This window comes from Marmota flaviventris, chromosome X (assembly GCF_047511675.1).
Source record: "Marmota flaviventris isolate mMarFla1 chromosome X, mMarFla1.hap1, whole genome shotgun sequence".
Classification (NCBI taxonomy): domain Eukaryota; kingdom Metazoa; phylum Chordata; class Mammalia; order Rodentia; family Sciuridae; genus Marmota; species Marmota flaviventris.
The window spans coordinates 25182085-25206141 of record NC_092518.1 but is presented as its reverse complement, the minus strand read 5'-3'; the positions used below and the strand labels follow the sequence as shown (position 1 = coordinate 25206141).

The 24057-nt window shown below is 33.5% G+C and overlaps 1 protein-coding gene across 8 annotated transcripts in view; it reads left to right on the top strand.

Moving 5' to 3' along the window:
- Window positions 1-24057, top strand: part of Dmd (dystrophin) — a 2062171-nt gene that overhangs the window by 1501314 nt on the left and 536800 nt on the right. For all 8 annotated transcript variants that reach the window (XM_071606751.1, XM_071606753.1, XM_071606749.1 and 5 more), the window contains one exon: window positions 2191-2345. In XM_071606751.1, the coding sequence (XP_071462852.1) occupies window positions 2191-2345 (155 nt within the window). The remainder of the gene's footprint in view (window positions 1-2190; window positions 2346-24057) is intronic.

Genomic DNA, 24057 nt, shown 5'->3' with positions numbered 1-24057 from the left:
TTTACACTTTAGGTTTCTGAGGAAGAGAAGGAAAGGAGACATAATTTTGTTCAGAAGGAAATTTTCAGGAAATGCAAGACTTTGAAGGTTATGTAACCTCAGAAGGACTTTTGAATCACTCAGGAATCTGAAAAGTAGAAAATAGGAGCTGTGTAACACACAATAAAGGGAGGAGGAAAGAATAGAGTTCATTAGATTAGACAAGAGGGAATGAAGAGAAGGGGGAGATGGGAAAAGGAAAGAGAGTAAAATGAATTGAACATAACTTTCCTATGCTCATATACACCACCAGTGAAACTCCACATCATGTACAACCACAAAAATTACACATGCTTGTACTACATGTATATATAATAACTCAAAATGCACTCTACTCTCATGTATATATGAAAAGAACAAATAAAGCTTAAAAAAAATAAAATAGCAGTTATGGTGCTTCATGTAAGTGTGGAAGGAAAAGAAGTCTTTCCACAGATAAATTTTAGTTGCATTGTAGTAGTAGCAACTGTGCTCTGTGCCATAGAAACTCTTTCTTGCTTTCAACTTTAGTTTCTTGGTTTGATAATCTGGGTCTAAAATGCAGTAAACATTGTCATTTAGTTTAATTCTAAAATGAAATGTTCTAGTTAACTAAGAAATGTCAGATTAAATACATATTTTTAAGGGATAGAAGTCCAATCAAACCCATTGAAACTATACTGAAAGTACCAATGTTAGATTCTTATCATATGAACATCATACTAACACAAGACAACAGCTATGAAAACAAAAAATGATTTCTCTTTTCAGAAACAGCAGTTTTTTTCAGCTTCTGTTTTCCTTCCAATTCATGACTACATTTTTTAGGTTATAACACACAATGTGGATAAAAATTTTGTTGCTTTTTGCACAAGAAAACTGTGTTCCCTTTATAATGATCACTGGGCATATATACTATATATTGGGACTTGCATTAATGTATTATATGCTTTTAACATCTCCTATTGAAATATTAAATTTACCTGGGTTTTTTTATGATTTTGATTTACAAAGATCTTTATTTCATAGTATATTTATCATTTTAAAAAATTTTTATTAAAATAAGTTTTTTAAAGTGAGATTATTGGGTCAGTGGGATTAAGCACTTGTATATCACTTGGAATCTATTGCCTAATTGTCCTAATAGAAACTGTTCCTAGCAACAGTACATAAATGTGCTAATTTTCCCAGTCTTTCTGACTTTGGGTTTGTTTTTTTTGTTAATTTAATTGGTGTTAAATTGTATCTCACAGATTTAATACTCTATATTTTATTACTTGAAAGTTAATATTTTCTTTTCTATAAAATCATTTTATTCTGTTCTTTAAATTGCTCATTCTTATTTATCTGCCCATGAATCAATAGCTTAATCCACCATATTGAATTTGATATAACTACCTTAACAATATAATATTATCTCAATGTTTAAAAGCCTCCTACTTGCAAAAGTGTTTAATAGAAGTTTCAAGATGATATGCTTCCAGGTACACCTATAATTAATTGGTTGACTTCTTTCTTTGAAATGTTCTTCCAGTAATAAAATGGCTAATTGGACAACACTCAATTGTCAAAGAAAAACAAAGAGAAAAATAGATGATCTTGTTTAGTATGATTCCTATATTTTGATTTTTGTTCTAATTTTAAAGTAAAGTATTTTTAAATATTATAATCCTTCAAAAATTTTTGTTACTAGAATAATGGCACTGTCCTTTTGTCAATATTTCCTGTATGCAGGTTTAGTTGAATACCAGTAGATGGCACTAATTACATAAACAATTCAACAAGTTAATGAAGAGAAGAGAAATGCATGAAATTTTTTTTTCTGTTCAAATTTTGTTATGTGTCACATGCACAACGATTATATAGAAACTTGTTTTTATACTTTGCTCTCTCCTGTGATAAAAACAATTAAGCTCACTTTATTTCCAATTAATTGGTACTAAATTGAAATACTTAAAACTGGTTATTGCTCTAGCTGCTGCATTTGAAAAGTTTTGTCATGAAAAGGAGGTTAGCTTATACTGTCATGGTTTACTAAATCATATAGTAGGTTAAAAACAATCTTGAAGACATATCTAACCTAAGGTTTCAGAAGCTATTTGAAGAAAGTCCACCTATAGATTTCAGAAAAAAGAACCTGACGTTCATTCTATTTCCCATATACATCTATAGCAGTTGGCCAAAGACCTCCGTCAATGGCAGATAAACATAGATGTGGCAAATGACTTGGCACTGAAACTTCTCCGGGATTATTCTTCAGATGACACCAGAAAAGTACACATGATAACAGAGAACATCAATGCATCTTGGGCAAATATTCATAAAAGGTAAGAACTACATTATTTCTAAAACTATTATTGGCTATAGTAAAAGGGTGGTAACACTGAATGGACAAAACAGGTTTGTTTTTCCAATCTTGCTAAACTGGAGCTTAGGAGGCTCCAATATGGCAGATGCTGACTCAACTCAATTGACTCAGCCTCCTATTATAATGATGAGAATGAAATGATTTGCCCACAGTCAAAAAGGTAGTGACAGAATCAAGAGAAAACAAGAACAAAATACTGATCTGTAGCTGTAAAAGTCATTTATCAGTCTTCTCTGAGAACTCTATTCAAACAAATACCTTTCTAACCCATCATGGCACATGCTGTGTGTCCCATGCTTAATCTGACAAGTCACTTTGAGCTTCATAATGGTGTTATTGATGTCAAAAATGCCGCTATTGTATCTCACTCCATATCCCCATTGGGAAAATCCGTGTAGGGTATATGACTCATAATTTTCATTTCTCATTATATGTTTATGGAAATTTACAGCTCTTAGAGCACTATCTCCTCAAACTAGGTCCTAGTTTATTAATTTATTAATCCCTAGTGCTTTTCTTGCATTAATACTTATTCCAATCATAAATAAAAACATGAATTATATAATTCATGTTTGTCTTACAAATTAGTCTAAACTCCATGAGGGCTGAGATTGTCTTTCTTTTTTGACACATGCCCAGATCCTAAACCAGGTGACATGATAGGGAGCTAGTAAATATTTGCTAAATGATGGCTCCATTTGCATAATAAAGTGTATACTATGATAAGTGAAGGATAGTTGGGCTCTTGTTTCGAGTTGTGTCAGACAGTAGGCAAAAATAGCACCTTAGCAATGATGAGGACAACAATGGTGAAAGGAAAATTCTAGAAGAAAACATGAATTACTGAAAAGTCAGTTAGGTAGTCTTTATTAAAAAGGAAAATCCTACCAAAAGGAAAACTCAGATTTTAAACAAAGGAGCAGGAAGTCTGAGGAGTAATGAACTGTTGATACATGAAAATAAAAAGCCAAGTAAACCTTGAAACTGTGTGAAAGTAAAGTACTCCTGTGATGCTTGATTTAAGCTGGTGACCCTAGAGAATAGAGTAGCTCTAGTCCTGAATTCCAGACAGTGGATGTCCAGATGACCATTAAAAAGAAAATGCAACCTAAAGTTGAGGAGCTGGGGTCTTATCAAAAAGACCCTGGTGGGGAAAGGGCAAACTTCAATAGAGAACTGATATTTGGGGAGAAAAATCTATCAGTGTAGATGGCAAGGTTTGGACATTCTTCGCCAAATAAAAATCTGCTATCTGTTCAGCAAAACAAAGGCAGATTAGACTTGGGAAGAATTATCCATATGAAATCAATTGGTTATCATAGAGTCAATCATTAGATCTCAAAGGAAAATACCTGCTTCTCAAACAGAAGCTTCTTTGGGAAAGTACATTAAGATGATAAATTAATTTGGAGAGTTTAGATATGTAAATTAAGAAAGAGTAAACAAAAGTGCTTATTTATAGTGCAAAACTAGAGTTTCGAGGGACTGAACAATTCCATCTGCTCTACTCTTTCTGGAATATCCCTCTCTCCATATTCTCATGCTGCATAATGTCCTAAGCAAAACTCTAAGATCTTTGATCACTTTATTAAGATCTTTGAATTATCTGGGGGAAGGAATTCCAGTTTGTTTTTTTGGCTTTGTCCCTAAAACACTATCAGCTAAGGAAGATATAGAGTTACTTCTCCATAGGTAGAATAAATGAGACTTAAGAAGCCAACTTACCTTTTTACATGGCCCATACAGAATCTGCAATTCACCAAGCTACTTTTGACTCATTCCTGTATAATTCTTCCCCATTCTTTACTCACTTCATATATACTCTTTGTGAAATTCATGCACTTGTGTATTTTCAGTCCACTGATGACTACCCATCTGTATTTCCAGCTAAGAATGCTCTTTTGAGTATTAAACTGTATATTCTATCACTGCCTTTCCATTTTAATTTCCCACAGGAGTTTCAAATTGATTAGATCCAAAGCTAAACTCATCTATGCCCTCACTCAACCTTTTTCTCTAAATGCAACCAACTTCTCTTCCTATGTTCCCTATCCAGTGAACATTAACACAACCCATCTGGTTGTTCAATTTGGAAAACTAACAGAGTTGTGCTTACCACTTCCTTCTATAACTCCCATAGCTAAACTACAGTACAGCCATTTACTACCTAAATAGCCTTCAAATCCAGTCACTTCTTTCCATCCCTACTCCTCTACTGTGATATTAGGCCTGAACAATCACATCATTTATTTTACTAGTTTTTCTTCCTCTAATCTTTCAACTTTCTGCCCATTATCTACATAGGCTCCAGGATGATTTTTTTCTAAATACAGTATATTCATGTAGACCACCCTCCTCCCACTTCTAAAGCAATTCATAGCTTAACCATTACCTTTCAACATAGTCCACACTCCTTTAAATGGTTTTAAAGTCTTGTGTGATTTGGCCTTTCCTGACAACTGAGCCTAATTTCCTGTCCTCCTTGGATCTTCCCCCTCCTTCTGTCATGTACATTAAGTAACAAGAGAGCTGTTTTCATTTCCTCTTCACTATGTTCTGTCTTCTATATGGCCTGCTGAGTTAGTACATATATCATTTCTCTTCATTGTCTGCTTAAATTCTATTTATTTTCCAGGTCTCAATTTTAATGCTAATTCCTCCAGAAAACCTTCTTTATCAACCCTAAAAACTCATGCTCTTCTGGTGCACTGTTATGTTTATCTCACTACATTACACTGAAGTGTTTACTGTTCTTTGTCTCTTATGAGAATGTTGGTTCTGTATGCATAAGTACATTGGCTGCTTATCCACCATCATATAACCTGGCACTTAGCATGCACATAGTAACTACTCCCTAAATATTTTTTGATTGGATAGGTAAATGAACAAACAACAAATAACTATTAGTGTTCTACTGTATCAAAAACTCAACACAGAGAACATCATATCTAGTAGGATTGCTTTTCAGTTCTGAGTCACCCAAAAACTTCAGTAGCTTATTAAACAGAGGTCTTTTAGTCTCCCATAATGAGAAGTTCAGAGGTAGGAAGATATTGACATGGATTCAGTAACTCAGCAATGTCAGTCCTGATGTCTCTATGTTCTTCCTAGCAGAACACGTACATCCCACAGGAAGAAATAGTAGTAGAAGGGACAGCTCTTGTATCATGGAAGCAAAGTCTTTCTCAGAAACTTTAGTTCCAGAACTGTGTTGCAAAATCATTGCTTATGTCTGGGATTGGGGTGGCCTCTATCAATAGAGAATGACTTCTACAAAGAGCATGGAAACAAACTGGCACACTGTAGCTGGGCTGTATTAAGTTCCCTGGGAAAAATAATAACCACCCAAATCATTGACTGGTAGAGTAGGATTATAGTAAAAATGGGCCATGTGGACTTGAATGTTGCTCTGGGCAGTATGAGATCATGAGGGAAGTTGCATTCTTTATAGGCTACTGATACTTTACATTAGAAATTCACATTCTGTGTTTGCTATGTGTGTCCATTTTATAAATTAAAACATATTATGCTTTGTCTACAGCTTCTCTTATTTTACATTCTTATAGGCTCTATGCTAGATAAAGAATAAGAAAATTGTTTATATGATCTTTTGCATTTTGATCTATTTAATATCTTGCCCAGCTGAACCTAGAAGTGAATTAAAATCATCATCCTTTATATTTGTGCTGTCCAATAGGATAGCCATATGTCACATGTGGCAATCTAATTATGTTTAAATAAAATTTAAAATTCAATTTCTCAGCCAGGCATGGTGGCACATCCTATAATCCCAGAGGCTTGGAAGGCTGAGGCAGGAGGATAGCAAAGCCAGCCTCAGCAAAAGTGAGGCTCTAAGCAACTCAGTGAGACCCTGTCTTTAAAGAAAATACAAAATAGGGCTGGGGATGTGGTTCAGTGGTCAAATGCCCCTGAGTTCAATCCCCAATACCCCAAAAAATTATTTTTTCTCTCTTGTTAGCTACCTTTTGAGTGCTTAAGAGCCATATGTAACTTCCCTATCTGACCATTGAACACTAATGTGTTTCCTATACTGAAACTGGAAATCATGTGGATAAACCTATGCAAAATTTTTGTATATTTAGAACACTATTTAAAGCAATAAAATCTTCAATTCAGTTTCAAATTGTTCAGTTTTAAATAAGATAAATGTTACCTGGAAGAACTTTATTTTGCTATCATTTGCCGGCAGGTTGTTGTTTCAACACATAAACAAAAGCTAAAATAATGTTTACTTCAGAACTTTTGTTCTGAATATAAATGATAGATGTAGGAAAATATTTTGCTTTTCTGATCACATTCCATATAGAGTTCTTGTTAACATATAAAGTAAAATATGTGAGCCTCTGCAAATTCATTCCTTTCTTTTCTGTCTCTGTGAATAGATATGGATTTGTGAATAAGATAATATTAGATGTGATATTATAAATTATTGTGAGAGACCTCTAAGGATTAGATTTCAAGGACTGCCATCTGGCTGATGACTTTATGATGACACTGTCATGAGATTTGATTTCCTTATTTCTATTCCAAGATCACTCTTTAAACAAGAAATGAGCATTAACTCTGAATTATTTGCCTATATCTGTATGAGGACTTCCACAACGTCTAACTGGGCAGGTCAAAGTTCATCAAGTAGAGGCCTGGTCCTAGCATGAGACGTTTCAACATGGAAGGAAGCTCCTTACCTAAAGCCCTAGATACCAGAAAAATTCCTATAGATTCTAAGAAAAATTTAGCATTTATGTGTTTATACATGTATATTTACATGCAAATATGGACATGTGTGTATGCATATCAAATACAATCACATGGTATACTATTCCTTAAAATAATATCATAGTATCCTTCTGTCCTTCCTAATAACACATTTTTAGGTTTTAATGATCACAATTAATAAATGATAATCTGAAAAAAATATGGCCTGGGATCTCTATCTTTGGCAACCTTGAAGGCACTTATAAGTCACTTTTTGCTTCTCTATACCTAGCTTTTTTCTCCTCATCTTTGCCTTAGAGAAAGAAGAAAAGGGAAGAAATGAGCCCTATTATATAGGCAGCAAAAAGCCACGTTAGCTCAACAATGCATCTTTTTTCACATTCTCCAACATGTTCCTTTAAGTAACTATACTCCTTTCTTTCTATGGAATCTTGGATTTCTTCTTTATTCTAGCTCCTCTCCTCCAGTCAATATCCTCAAGTCTTCCTCATTCTACAAGAACTTTCCTAGAACACCTTCTTTTCCATACTTTTTTTTTTTTTTTGGTGTTGAGGATTAAACCCAGGGCCTTGCACTTTCAAGGCAAGCACTCTACCAACTGAGCTACATCCCCAGCCCTCCATCCAGTTTTTTGAAGCACTAAATGATTTTACTATATCCTATTCTTCAGCTCCTTGTTATTCTTTGACCCACTTTAATTTTGCTTCCTAGGCATAACCACTTTACTGAAAACAAGAACTTGGTTAAGATCTTGCATGACTTTGTAATATCTAATTGCCCTATTTTTATTTACCCATATACTTGACTGTATTTTAACATTGATACTGTTAATTAACTTTACTAGCTGAAACTCTCCCTTCTTTGGTTCCCAGAACAATATTATCTTGTAGCTCTCCTATTTCTCTAATCATTTAAGTGTGAAGTACTTAGCACAATGCCTAGCACACAGTAAAGTTCAGGAAATGTTATCTATTATCAATATCATAAGAATTAATTCACTCACTGAAAATATTTTTGTGCTAATTGCATGGTAAGTAGGCTTAGTTTTTGGTACTGGGATAATAGCAGTGAAAAATCCCTATCTCATGAAATTTAAAGGAGAAGATGGGGGACAGAGGCTAACAAATGTTGTGGTCAATAGTAGGGTGACTATTATTAATAAAAAATAATCCCTCTATATCTAAAATAGCTTAAAAAAGAGGATTTTGAATGTGCACACATTACAGAAATGATGAAAGTTTAATGTGATAGATATGCTAATTATCCTGACTTAATCATTAGCCAATGTCAATATAAATCAAAGCATCATACTGTACCTCATACATATGTACAATTATGTCACTCAAAAAATAAGAATAACTTTTTAAAAATTAAAAAAATAATTGTAATAACCAGAAAAGGCTCACTAAAAGGGCAACAATTAAGCAAAATCTAAAGGACCTGGGAATGAGAGCTATATGGATAATTGGAAGAAAGGCAATCTAGGGGAGTCCTAGTAAGTAGAAATCCCCTGAGGGAGGAGTGTGCTTGGCACATTAGAGGAAGCTGAAGGAGACCACTTGGCAGGAAAGGATTTAGTAAGCAGGAATGTAATAGCTAATGAATTTGGAGAGGTAATAATAATCTGATTATACTGGGCCTTTGGACCCATCTAAGAACTTTACCTTTTACTTTGAATGAAAAGAACATCATTGGAGGGTTTTGAGCAGAGGAGTGGGCATGTTTTGACTTATCTGGCTCCTCTATTATAATTGACTAAAGGGAAGTTGTGAGACCATTAGGAAGCTGTTGTGACAATTCAATCAAGAGATGACTGTGGCTTAGATCAAAATGGGAAAGGTGAATGTGGTGAGAAGGAGTTGGATTCTCTTACAGTTTGAGTACAAAGCCATTAACGTTTTATAATAGATTGGATTTGGGGGTGAGATAAAGAGAGGATTCAAGGAAGATTCCATAGTTTTAGCCTCAGCAACTGGAAGAAGGGGGAGACCCATACTGTGATGGGAAGTCCACAAGAGCAAAATGCATTATAAGGAAGATATAGACTCTTAGAAGTGTAATGGATATCTAGATATATACATCTTAAGTTCTGGGCTATGACTCAGGATACAAATTTGGGAATTGTGACAATAATCAGTGTAGCTTCTTTCTCTTCCTTTCAACCTTAAATGTTGGTGATCTTTTCTTAATTCTGCCTTCTCTTTCTTTCCACATTTTTCAAGTAACTATGTCTATCGGTTTCAACTATGACTGAGACTCCTCAATCTTTATGATTATCTTAATCCCTTCTCCTGATCTCCCACACTCTATCTTCAGCCACCAGCCATACATCTCCACCTATATTTTCTACTACAGGTTCCAAGAAGTCTGAAGTAGAATACATTATCTGCCCCTAAAATAATGCTAGATTTCCCTGGGTTTCAGTAGGTTTAACTCTCTAACTTGATTGTTTCTAAAATTGGAAATCTAAGAATTGCCTTCTAACCTTCCATTCCTCTTTCCTAATCAACTGACACATGTATTAAACAGGGTTCCAAAATTCTGTGAATTCTATTTCAAAAGCTAAGCCTTTTTTTCATCCCAGTTGTCACCTCATCCCAAAGCCTCTTTATCTTTTGCCTGGGAAATTGTGTCCAACTTTTCTCAGTGCTCCCAGCCATCAAGTCACTATATTTATCTGATCTTCATACTGGCCCCAGAGTTCTTTTCCTTAAAACACTTTCTAATGTTCCTGGCTTTCCTTTGTTCCCCCTCCTGATACCTGATGGATATTTCAATATGTGATGTATTACCAAAAGCAAAAGCATACTGAAATTATTCTGAAAATAAAATTAAATAAATAAGTAAAACTTGCTTTTTTTCAGGAAAGAAAAGAAAATATTATTATACATTTTTGCTTGCTTGCTTAGTTAGAAGACGGACAGACATGAACTTCATAAAAGAATTTTATATACTCTGTTCATAAATACTGTCCTTTCTCCAAATATTTTTTGGAATTCATTTTCTAGAACTACCTGGGAACTATTTTATGATTAACAGCAGATTGTTGTATTATTTTATAGCCACACCTTGTGTTTGCTCAGAAACTCTACTCAACAACTGTGAGTTGAATGAAACAATCAGATATTGGCACTAAATGGCTTTGGATCATTTCCAAAAATTTAAAGTATGAAGGCTGCCCTTGAAGCTATGTAAAAGAATGTGACAAGATGTTAACAGGACATGTGTTTAAAATATAACCCTTAATTAAGTTGGGGACTGTTCATAATATATTTATAACATTTTGTTCATAAATATTATAAGTGAATTTCTCCATTTAGGGTAGCCTATTTTTCTTTTCTTTTTCCTTTCTTTTTTTTTTTTTTTTACAAAATATACCTTTTAGTCTACCTTAAGTACTTAAAAGGTTTTGGTATGTTTAAGAATCCAAATTAGCTACTCCTTTAGGTACACTTCTTTTGGCAGTTTGAGGAAGTTTCTTTGGACTCTTCGAGGGGGTTATACATGTATTTACAAAACACACCCATTTTTATAATGCTGAGAACCAATCTTCCCAACTGATTATGAAGCATTAGAATTTCCACTAACCTACAATAGGATAATATAATACCTGTTATGTGAAACCTTGGGGCTCTGGGCTAGAAAGTGTCATGATCCATATGGATCTAAAAAGTTCATAGTAGTAAGTGCCTGCTTTATTTTATGTCACCTCCTTTAAAGTAATTAGAGTGTTTCTAGCTTGCAGGGATTGCATGCAAAGGGAGACATTTGGAACCATGTCATTGGTGATTTACTGGTGTGGAAAATTACCTGGTGATGTAGCCAAGTAGCCATTTTCATTCTAACCCAGTCCTATAGTCTGAATTGGGCTCAACTAGCACACCAAAATATATGCTTAGAAATGTCCCTACATGTAATTTACCCATGAGAAAACTCTGCAATTAAACTCACAAATGTTTCCTAATGGAAAATTATAGGACACAAACAGACTTTTTTTCCATTGACAAATTTAATGTTACAGTGTCTAAAATTAAAATAAACTACAGTATGTTTCCCTTCCTTGGTTTAATGGAACCATTAAGGTTAGCAACAACATCCATTTCATTAGTTTTCAATTATGTTGATATTTTTTCATTTTCTTTGCATCTGCATCATTCTCCAAAAGGCTTTTTTAAAAATACACAATAAAGTATTGAAATTAGCAAGACTTTATTTTTTAGAACATTACATTATTTGGATAAATGAATATAATCACAAGTTGACTTAAGTTTTATCTGTGTAATCCTAACAGTTTTACAGTTTAGCTTTTGGCTTTATTAAATATATAATACAGGCCAGGCACAGTGGCACACACCTGTAATCCCAGCAGCTCAGGAGGCTGAGACAGGAAAATCACAAGTTCGAGACCAGCCTCAGCAATTTAGCAAGGCCTTCAGAAACTTAGTGAGACCCTTTTTGAAAATAAACTAAAAAAGTGGGGGCTGGAGATGTAGCTTGGTGGTAGAATACTCCTGGTTAAATCCCCCATACAAAAAAAAAATGTGTAATAAGAATTTTTTCCTTTTGACAAACTATTAATTAAAATTCTTTCTTTATATTAAAAATATGCAGGACATATAGGTATTAGTAAGTTTTGTAAAATTTAATCTTTCCAGTTCCACCCCCATCCCAAAAAGGGAGATCACTGAAGCAGTTCTACTTGGTGCTAATAACAGTTTTTTCCCCCCCACAACTCCCATTCCCCAATAGGGAAAATTGATGTCAATATTCTTTATGTCATTTTGTGTCCAGTTGGTGTTTTCATGTTATAGAGCATTTAAAGCAAGCAAGATGAATTTCATTAAAGCACCTTTGGAGATTATAACCTACATTGTTTAGGCTTACGGCTACTCAGATGAATCTTAAGGGATTGTATTTTTTTCTGTAATCAAGTATTTGACATCTACCTAGTGAAATTGTGTTAGCTATTGAGTTTCAACTTTATCACAATCTCTTTTTAAAAATATTTAAATGAAACAAGTCCTCCTTCAACTGACCAAATGAAACTTTGATCCTCAGACATATTAGGTAAATAATAATCATGAATTCATAGTGATTATTTATGATTTTTACATTTTTGTAGTGAGATGTGCTTTACTAATATGGAACATGTAGGTACCATCTAAATTTTTTATTTAAGTAGAAATATAAAAATGCATGGTTCTTTCTAGCTGTGAGTCTAGCTATTGACCTTTATTTACACAGAGTTGGTGTTCCAAGTCAAATCTCTGACACTGAGTCCTCCTCTCCCTTCATTGCTATTTAATGGATACATATCAACTTGTAAGGTGGTTTCTGGCAGCTTTGCAAAGCAATCTAATCTCAGCTCTGTCCTCTCCAATATTTTTATCAGTGACTTGGATGAAGACACAGATAACATTCTTATCAAATTTGCCAATGACACAAAGCAGGGACAAATAGCAAATACAGTAGACAACAATATCATGAGCCAGAAAGTTTTCATCAAATTGGACTCAAGCTGAATGTTAAAAGATGAAATGTAAATGTAAGGTGCTACACTTGGGTTCAAAAGAAAAATAAAACAAAACTCGACTAACTTAGATTAAGCTCCCTGGAAACAGTCTAACATAGAGAGTTTTGGGCATATGTTTGTTGATTATTCCCATAAGATACATGTGTAAGGATGTGAGAGAGACAATATTGAGCAGAGAGAGAAACCAGCCTACAGGGAATTAGGATCTAAGCAAATCTTGAGGGGAGCTTGAGAATTTGCTGGGCCCTTCAGAGACATTCTAATTTGAAGCAAGGGAGCTGGGCCTTTGTGTGTCAGTAGCAGCCAGTTACTGGTACTGGGTCACCCTGTGGGAGACAGCAAACTTGATAAAATAGTTACCTCTAGGTGAAAGCAATTTCCATGAGTGAGGCAGCTGTGAGCTCTTAGCTGTCAGTATTCCCACCAGCTAAGGCATGGAGTCTTGGAAGAGCATCAATGTATCCATTACTTCATATTATTCAATGTGTGTTCTTGTACTAGTAGCATTGGCATCATCTCTGAGCTTTTTAGAAATGTAATTTCATGAGTCCTATCCCATCCTACTAAATTAGAATCTCTGGAGATAGGGCCTGAAAAACTTTTAACAAGTTTCCTGATCTCCAGGTCATTTCTGTACCTATTACAGTTTAGAGTCTACTATACTACATAAGAAACATTGAGAATATTGAGATGACAAGGATTTTGGTGACAATGTATCTCCAGTCTGTCTGTCTATCTCTTCCCCTCCCTTTCTCCTCTTTTTCTACCTCTCCATTTCTCCCTCTCTACGTACACTTTCGCACGTGTGTGTGCTTACATGCGTGCATATGTGCACGTATACACACACACACACAATGCAGTGTGATAAAACAGTGGAAAAGTGAAATTAAGGTAATCTTATCCAAAGATCATTGGGCATAGCTTTATTTTTTCCAAATGAGGCTTTGTCAGAACTAGTTGCATTGTATTTTAATTAGTGTGAACTCAAATAAGGGTTCTGTGTCTTTCAGATGTTCACTTATTATCAGGTTAAATCCAAGTAAAGAAATGTCTTTCATGTAGGATTAATCAGACCTTGTATTGTGCTGTATGCATAGTGAATCAATAAAGTACCTGTGACTGTGAATATGTAGAGGAAAGTGACAGGAGTATACTATGCATCCCTTCTAAAACTTTGACCAACGGGACCAATTTCTCAAAAACAATCTTATGTGATGCTATAGCATTCAACCCAATAGTATGCATGGAGCATGCATTCAATGAGCATTTGTAAGATAGGTAGCATAGCATCTAGGCCAGACTATTGCATGATGGCTCTCTAACTGAAGCAAGGGTGCTGGGCCTTTGTGTGTCAGTAGATGGATGTTTCCTGAATAGTAATGCATTTGGGTTCAAAAGAAAAATAAAACACATGTTTCCTGAATAGTAATCTCAAGCGCCATGAGCTTGACTCTTCACTTGTACATAAGCCTATAAACTTGCCATTTTAGACAAGGGAATTAGAGTTATTTGACCTTTGACTCTATTCAGACATTTTTCTATTATTCCTTCATTATTATTATTCTCAATTCTTATCTCATATTCTGTTATAAAGGTAGGTAGATAAATAGATAGGAGGCTGAAAACAGAGAGAGGAAGACAAATATGGATTCTTTGGTATGGCCTGTTTGTTTCTTTTTGGGGTGTGAGGTACTGGAGATTGAACTCAGGGGCACTCAACCACTGAGCCACGTCCCAAGCCCTTCATTATATTTTATTTAGAGACAGGGTCTCACACAGTTGCTTGGGGCTTCACTTAGTTGCTGACGTTGGCTTAGAACTTGTGATCCTCCTGCCTCAGCCTCCTGAGCCACTGGGATTACAGGCATGTGCCACTGTGCCCAGCTGGTACAATATATTTGAATAATATTGGATCTTTCTTTTCTTGCAACTTCCCACAAGGAGTATAGAAGGAAAATATTTAAAATTCATGGAAGTAATCTGGGATTCTTTTAATAATTAGAAAAAAGTGCTACACTTAGGCAAAGTCTCTATTTTAACAAACAGCAACAAACATTGGAATAGTAAACAAAAGAGTCTATTATAATTGCTGGAATCTTCTAGTAAGTTTTTTCCCATGAAACAAACTCCATTAACCCTCATTGATTGTCTATCTTCATCAACATTTTAATAACACAGAACTAATTTATAGTTGTGTGTGTTTCTCCCCACATAAAACATACAATTCACACCCAGCTAATGATTACTTTTAGCCTAATTGTTAGGTTCCTGCTGATGACAAATAACTTATTTTAGCAGGTAGGCAATCCCAGAAGCCCAGCCAAGTATTTGGTGTGTGTGAATAAGCCTCAATATACTTCTTGTGTAGAGTGTTGCTAGCCAGCCAATCTCACTTGGCAACCACTGCTGATGGGCAGACCTGGTCTGCTATGAGAAGAGGCCAGGGTTCTTCAGCAAAGCAGTTGTGGGAACCAAAGTTTTTCAGACCATTTGGTCAGTTCATGACATGAGACTCATTATTGACTACAAGTCCCTAACTGATGGGGTAGATTGGTTTACTTTGGTCTCTCTGGGGCATGCCGTACTTGTTCAATAACTAGCAGGTAGGCATCTTTACAATTTACTAGCATATACTCCAAATGAACATAACTAAATCTAGGTTAACTTTCTCTGAATCAGTTTCATTAATTTCAATATCAAAATATTTATAACTTAGAAAAATATACCAAATCATAGAGAGTCTGTGACTTTCCCAAGCTCTGAACACTAGCTTCTGTACATTCTGACACAGAAATTCATTATCAATCTTTTAATTTTTGTTCTCTGTTTACATTTCAGCATCAATTATATCATGGTCGGCTCTTAAATTTGGGAATTTTCTGCTGTAGGGTGATTTTTAATATTTCAAGTATTTCTGTTAATTCCTTCCAACCTTTGTCACCATATTAACATGACTGGCTCCAAAAGGGCATCTCAGCAAGTATTGACCATAGTTCCTAGAAAAGCAAGTTTTTCTCCATCTTCTTTATCTGTATTGCCAAAGTTAGCTTTCATGTTTGGTACCTGGTAGAGCCTTACATTTATAACTTTGAAAGTACAAAAGAAACTCAAATAGTGGCAGGTAGAATAGTGAAGTATCTAAAGTGAAAAGACTGATGTTAATATATATTTGCATTTTCTACTTAATTGCTTTGGTTAAAAGTAAGCACTCATTCTTTGCCAAGTACTGAAGTAGGTATTGTGGATGGTAAACAAAATTCTCAATGTATGTGTTTATTAATCCACAATCTAGGAAAGTATTATAATCTCTTTTTTTTCTGAGAAGAGGACTAATATTCTCTTACTGTAAGCTTTTATTATTTCTAACATATATTGAAAGAATTAAATATCATTGTAATTTAGTGGGAAAATTTATAGTATTTTATATATACTCACTATAGTATTTTATATATACTCACTATGTTACTTTAATGTTTCCCTAATAAAATCATTAGTGCATATTTACCGAAAGCTATGATTGAGTATGTATTCCATTAACAAAATGCATATTCAATTTTAGTTGTAGCACCAATGTCACACCAATATTTTTGTTTTTATTACATTATTTTTCCATGAGGATTAAAATAATTACAACTATATCACATATTACAAGTTTTAAGAACTACCTTAAAATTATATGCTTAAGGAAAACTATAATTAGATGTAAAAAATTGTGTTCAAATTTCAAGAGAGAATTTTTAACAAAATGTGTGTGCCTACCCCAAATACTCAATTTGTGTAGTATATATTATAAACTGTCTATATGAACTCATACTACTTAACAATAAACTAATTTAGTCTTGGAGTCTGTTCACATAGTGGGAGAAGTGTAAATAAGAAAGGAAAAAAGAAAAAAATTGCAATTTATCAACAAATCATATTTTTCCTACTGACAACATTTATTGAGGAAGAAAAATGCATGAGATTCTAAGAGAGATGAGAAGTAGTAATAAACCCTAACCATGTTTTCTGTCATTACAGCAGGAAAAGGAAAAAGCTGGTCTCAACTCTAGAAAGTTATGTGGGGAGCCAGTGATTGCCTAAGTAATCACCTGTAACATTTGTGAAACTAAATTCAACAATTTGATTTACACCAAGAAGTGAACAGATAGATCAAACTCAGTAACATAGTCATTCTGAATGGCATTTATCTTTCCTAGATGTGCTGTCTCATCCTGTGTCAATTGAGCTTTCTGGTGATCTTAAAGGATATTTCCAAGTAAAATGTATTACAGTTATCCTGTAAACTGGCCTCTCTTCTTGCACTGCTTTTGCTGTGTGAAACATTATTCCTTTGAGTTCACAGAACTCATAGAGCAAAAGAAGGAAAATGGAGGGCTGGTCTTAAAAAACAATGCAATTCAATTCTGTGGCTAGCAAATATAATTCATAACTACACTTCTGTGACCATTAATAGATAAATGATCAAATTGCTCAGTGTTCAATTTGTGTGGGTTTTTGAAGTATTGAGTTGTTGCCTGAAATCAACTAAAGTAAATTGTTAGATTAATTATTGGGGTCTTAAATGACAGCATCTAAACAGCATTTTTTTCCATTGTAAAAATTATACCAGCACAAGAGTGAACCAAATACTTTACAACTTGGTCTACATGATGTAAAGTAAGTAGTAAGTTTATAATATAAAATTATTATAGATAGCTTGTAATATATACTACACAAATTGAATATTTTGGATAGGCACACACATTTTGTTAAAAATTCTCTCTTGAAAGGTGAACACAATTTTCTCCATTTAATTGTATTTTTCCTTAAGCATATAATTTTAAGGTAGTTCTTCTAAACAACTCTCAAAATTTAGGTATTCTGACAAGAGTAACTGTGACGTTTGTTTTTTAAAGGAGAACAGAGCCTATAGAAATATTACTTATGGTGTTCAGATTGTTGGCTAATCCTAAAGAAGACATAATTTAATTCATTGAAAAACACTATCTTTTTTCTTTTTCTTTAATAATACATAACACATAGTTTCAGGTCAAAATTCACTTATGTGATATTACATATGATAAAGGAACATTTATGTGTTTCAATACTTTTGCCTGCTTACTACAAAATTATTAAAACTTAGATCAGGAACCAGACCTCAAAATCCATCCTATATGATAAATAAAGATAACTGCACCATAAAAAATAAATATTAGTCTTTAGGGATAGCCATGAATTAAGCATATTCATCACATGGTATCTTAGAAGAAATATTAAACTTGGGGTGAATAGGAATATTTGGGGAATAAATCTCAAATGTTTGCCCTTGCTATACCTCCTCTCTCATCATTTCTCCTCCTTCCTTAGCCCTCCTGTCCCCAACTTTGCCTCCTCCTTATGCCGTTATTTGTTTTTTTATATCCACCTTAGCCCTTCAATTACTGTTGGTAGTTGCTTCCTGTGGACTCTTTAACTTTATCAGGTCTCATACGCCTCTTCCTGCCCACATATTTTCCCCATCCCCAATGGCTAAAACATGCCTAGTATTTCAGCTCCCTCCAGAATTGTCTTGCTATTCTGGGTCTCTCGCTCTTCAGTATTGTTCCTATTTTTCTAAACTCTTGTTCATCCCATCTGCATATTTCTCTCTTCTCAGTTCAGCATTGTTATTCACATAGAAGATGGTATATAAGGGGGCATTGTGATGTGAGCAAATCTTCAGCACAGCCAGGATGAAGAGTGGCTACATTGCCATTTTCCATTTTCCCCACAGAGAAAGGTACCATAAAATAAACAAAAATATCCTTCATTATTTCCCCCTCAAAATACAGAGGAGAAATAATTTTGAATCAGATGCACAGAGTAACACTTTATGTTACATGAACACAGTATTATGTTAGCATATTATTGGAAATTGATTCTTAATGACCTCCATACTGTTTATTCATTAATTGTAAGTTATTTTGAATCTGTTACCCAAAAGCTGACTATTCCTTTTGAAAGCTTTCATTTGTAAAATAACCTGTGTAAACATTCATACTATGTGTTTATTCTCCCCCTTTCAGTCCCAACTAGACTTCTCTTGTGTGTGTTATTTTAAATAAACAAAAGCAATTTACTCTTTTTGATTCCTGTAAAAATGGGTTTGTCAGACTTTGTGGAAACTTCAAATAGTTTATTGTATAAGTTAGAAAGTTGGTTTGCTTCTTCCATCACCTTTGTTGCTTTTTCACCACAGCAAATTGTAAATGTAAACTTATTCCCCAGAAGATGAGCTGGGCTGCAATTTTCAGCTAATTGAGAGAAACAGCCCTGAGTCGAGCACTGTCAGGCTGATTTGAGTCTTAAGATATGATGATGATTATTGTGTCAAATGTAATCAAGAATGTGGGCTCTGAACTGACTAAAGGGCTGGCTGTTTTTAATTCAGGTTCGTATATGAAGTAGACCTTCGGTTCACCGATAGTCACAGCTGGCTGTAAAAGAGAGCAATTTTTAAAATGCTATTTCATTCTCTATGGTGCTGTAAGGATCAGAGATTGGATGCACAGAAGGGAAATGTCCTTATGCTCTCCTAAAAAATTCTATTTATTTTCAGTATGATATCCTTCATCTTAGAATTTCCCTGTGGCTAACTGGTTGGCAAACTTCTCAGTCCCAATGGAATCCCTTTACTTTTTGTTTAATAAGCAATACTTTATAACCCCTGCTTTACTATCATAAACCAAAATTTGTACATAATATACCCTACCTGGGCACACATTTTTTAAATGCTATTTCCTTAGTTTTAAAGAGAAATAGTCATTTATGATAAAGTAATATGCATTTTAGTATGCAGTTATTTAGACAGGATCACACAAGAATACAAGTGAAATTTCTGGATGATGATACTATGAATGCATTTCAACAAGTGCAGAGTGACACTGCTGCTGGTACAATTCCACGAATACCATTGGCCATCCACAGTGTGATTTATTTTTATATGCTAAACAAATCTTAGCAAAATACATAACAATGCAAAGTAACATTTCCTTGGATTTTCACAACAGTTTGTTTTATTCCTAAGAGGGTCAATGTGTATTAAAACCTTGTAAAATATTTTATATTTATATATAAAATTAAGTTCCAGGTTCAGGTATTTATAAACAAAGTTTCTACATACGAGAATGTCCAGTAGAACATTCAAAAGTACTGTGTGATCTGGAAGTTTTCCATCTCTTGTCCTTTTACATATTAAACATTCTTCTTCAATTTTCAGAATGTCTTTTTGTATGTAGGTGGCCCATAAAATTGATTTTCTGGACAAAAACTGATCTGATAATTGATGAAATAATATTCTATTAGAACATAACCTGCTTCTTATTAATATAGTTGTCACTTTTATAAAATTGACTGAAATGAGCAAATATTTAAGATTTTCAAGATTGCCAGGCAAATCTTTGAAAATTCTGTGATTAACACACAAGTTATAATCTATTGACACCACATTTATTGGCATGGTCTCTATAAAAGGGTAATTGACACCCTTCTATTCTCTTTCTCCTCCTGTAGTTACATTAATTGTTCTCTAATCATGTTAGCAAATGGAATTTGATTCTATATTTAAAAATATAGAAAATTATGACAGTAGCCACTCAACACATTTAAAATACTAAATGCTACTTAGATAGAGGGTACAAGAAAAATACAAAATCATTTCTTGAAAAGATTAATCATGTAATTTAACAGAGAAAACAGGTATACATGTATGCAGAAATAAATAAGCTTTTATTATCTATATGTCTGAGGCAAAAATATTTTACATTTAAAAATTTTAGACTGGTAGGTAAGCAAAGTACAGCAGTCTATTTGCATTTCATGAGAGTATTTGACAAGGTCTTTTATTATATTCTTGTGAATAAGTTGGAGAAATACCAGCTAGATGCACAGCAAATTGGATGGTTTAGAAACCATTTCATGCTTTTACACAAAGGATGTCAATTAATAGATCAGTGTCAAGTGGTGAAGGAAGATCTCTGGTGCTGTGCCACAAGGTTTTGTTCTCATCTCTGACACACTGGATGATTTTGACAGAACATGAGTAGAGCTACAGAGAAGATGCCCATCAAATTTATGGGTGATAAAATATCAGGAAGGACAAGAGTATGTTGGGTGACAGAAGCCAAATGGGTGCCTGAACCAGCTGACTTTTAAGGCCCTTTCTCTATTTGATATCTTTGGACCAGGATCAAACTTATAAGCAATCAGAAAATTTACCAAAATTATGGGCTAATTTTGTCAGAAGTTACTCTTTATTATGCCCTCTGTTTTTCTAATGCACCTAAAAACATTGAATTAGCATTCTTTGCAGAAGCACATTTTAATAATTCAAAATAAAATATGTTAGGTTTTCATGTAAGAGTATCAGAAATTCAATCATTGATGACTAAATACAATGTGTTATGCAGTGAAATTGTCTACTATCTCACTTTCACTGCTAGTATAAAACTTGATGAAAGAAAGAAATTCCAAAAATCTAACATCTATATTTCTGTAAAGCAGAACACAATTTTGGTCACAGATTTGCTTATTCTTATTTTAAAATATCTTGGATAAACTACATAATATTCTATCAATAGAATCCATTTTCTGTTACAAAGATGGTATTTACAAATTATTGTGATTGTTTTAAAAAATATTTTGCTTTAGTTTTAGATGAACACAATGACTTTATTTTCTTTATTTATTTTTATGTGGTCCTGAGGATCAAACCCAGCACCTCACACGTGCTAGGAAAGCACTCTACAATTGAGCCACAACCCCAGCCCTCATTGCAATTCTTGACTGAAGTAATATATGCGAATGAAATGTATAAAATTTTAAATTATATGCAAATATTAATATTGTTCAATAAATTCTCCTCAAGGAATAATTTCAAGATGTTGAAGAATGAGGGACTGTAGCCTCACTTTTAGAACCCTTGTCTGGTTCACAGTAGGTTTATTGATTTTTAATTGAATTTATTGAGTATCTGTTAAATGCCCAGAACTGTGGTGTAAATGCTTGCCTCAAGAAATTTATAGTAAGTAGATAATGATGAAAAATATAAAGACAATAGTAAGTAGTTTGTTCACAAGTAAGAGAATCCTTGAAACCAGGTGCATCCATCAGATTCATTCCTTTAATGCTGCAGTTATAATTGAAAAAAATAAATCCTGAATTTATGACCATTCCTCATAAATTTTAATTGATTTTTTAAAGGCTATCAATGCACTTCGAAGTATCTAGGTTTTTAAATGCTATTTCCCCCCTAGTAATTAAAAGTAGGAAAGCAAAAACTTTAAATCTTTATTTTGATAAGTTTTAATTAGCTCAAGCTATTTGTAATCCCACATCTTGTCTTGTAAATCATATCTGAGCCATTAAAATCGATTTTAAATTAGAAGGGTAATTCTTTGAGAATCTACCAAGGAAGGCTTAGTCATTTTGAGAGATTAGTTCATTTCTTCATCAGTCTTATAAAAATGTATTTATTTTACTCTAAATTTCTAGGAAATAAATTTATGAAATATTTTATTTTCATGTTAGATAATTTTCATGTAAAACATTTAGAAAATACATAGATCTTCAGATAATCTTTGTATTATTAACAAACATTTACTAAATTATCATTATGAGAAGGTCACAACTATATGAACAAGAATTTTCCATTACTTCATAATAATTAAAATATTTTACTACTGCCTACATAATGTCCTCTTTTCAAATAAAATTTTCAGGCCCACCTTGAGTAGAAAGTATAGTATTCATTCCAATAGATCCATTGAATGGAAGCTGAAGATGATAAACAAAGGAATAATAATTTCTTTTTGTCTTCACACACCAACACAGTAATCCTAATTTATATTGATAATCACAGAAAACCAAGGACTTTTGAAAATAATAATATATTAATATCCATTCTATTTATCTCACAGGGAGATTGGCAAGTGTGCCTTAAGAGGTAATATCTTACAGTACAGTAGATTGAATTGGGTGTTTCAGGTTTGCCACTTAATTTGGAAACTCAATCAGCCTCCCTGAAGGTCAGATTTCTCATCTGTAAACTGTTCAGAATAACAAAAACCTGCTCTACTAGCCACACCAGGTTATTTAAATTATCAAAGGAGATAATATCTGTGGAAGAGTCTGAAAACTGAAAAATAATATTTTGGTGCAATGTACTATAGCAATAATCACTGAACACAAAGGACTCTTTCTGAAGTGTATTGGTTAACCACAAAAGAGTACCAAGTAAGAATTTAGGTAAGAAAAGTGGCAAATATTTAGGTATCATAACCCAAAGTTCATATCAAAAATTATAAAATCATTTATATTTCCAAATTCCACTGATAAAACTTACTATAAGTTTATTTCATCTATCAATGATATGTTTTAGCTACTTCTTTTCTTTAAAATGAAATCTGCTATGTTTGCTTTCACTTTTTTTCCCTGATGCAAGAGATCGAACCCTGGGCCTCAGACATAGTGTTTGCTTTTGGATCTTAGAAAATTAAACCTGCCTGTCTTGCTGTCTTCTGATTGTTATATATTGACATCTAACAATTCACAGTTGTGTTTTTCTGTAAGCTATTGTGGATGAGGATATCTATCTATCTATCTATATTATGTAGATATATATATATATATATATAGATAGATAGATAGATAGATAGATAGATAGATAGATAGATAGATAGATATAGATAGATAGATAGATAGATAGATAGATAGATAGATATAGATATTTGCTTAACTTCACAGTCTTACAAGATTTTTAAGAGATGATCCAGGCATGCCTTTTTAATTGGTTTCTATACTATTTTCCACACATCCTGTTAGAATAAAAGAGAAGCTGCTTAACTCTAGTCTACAACATTAGGAAATATGCCTTTTTAACACTTAAAATGACCAAAACCAACTTAAACACTCACATTATTAAAATCATTGAGAATTTTTTTAGAGCAGAAATTGTATCCATTGAGAAGCCCAGCACTAACATAAGTTTGTATATATCTGGAAGGTAGTGTTACTTTTTTTTCCTAAAGACCCTTTCCAGTTCCATAAATGTCCAAGCTAATATTTTGTACCTCTATATGAATCAAATCAAATGTAATTAGTTGTTCCCAAAATTACAATTCATTTTTCCCAAATCATATTTTTTGGTATTGTAGCAGTAGAAAAATATAGAATACAGGTCAAAGATTACAGAGTATTAATCTCTTTAACAGTATGAAAGAGAAAAAATTAATGTGTGTTTTATCTATTCATATTTTTGTGTACATTTCCTTCATCAACTAATTTTTCTCAGTGATGTATGACAGAGAGACAAATCAAATGAAATGATTAATGCAAAGAATAGTAGAGAGCACATTTTTCACTGTTTTCTCCTAATTTTTTT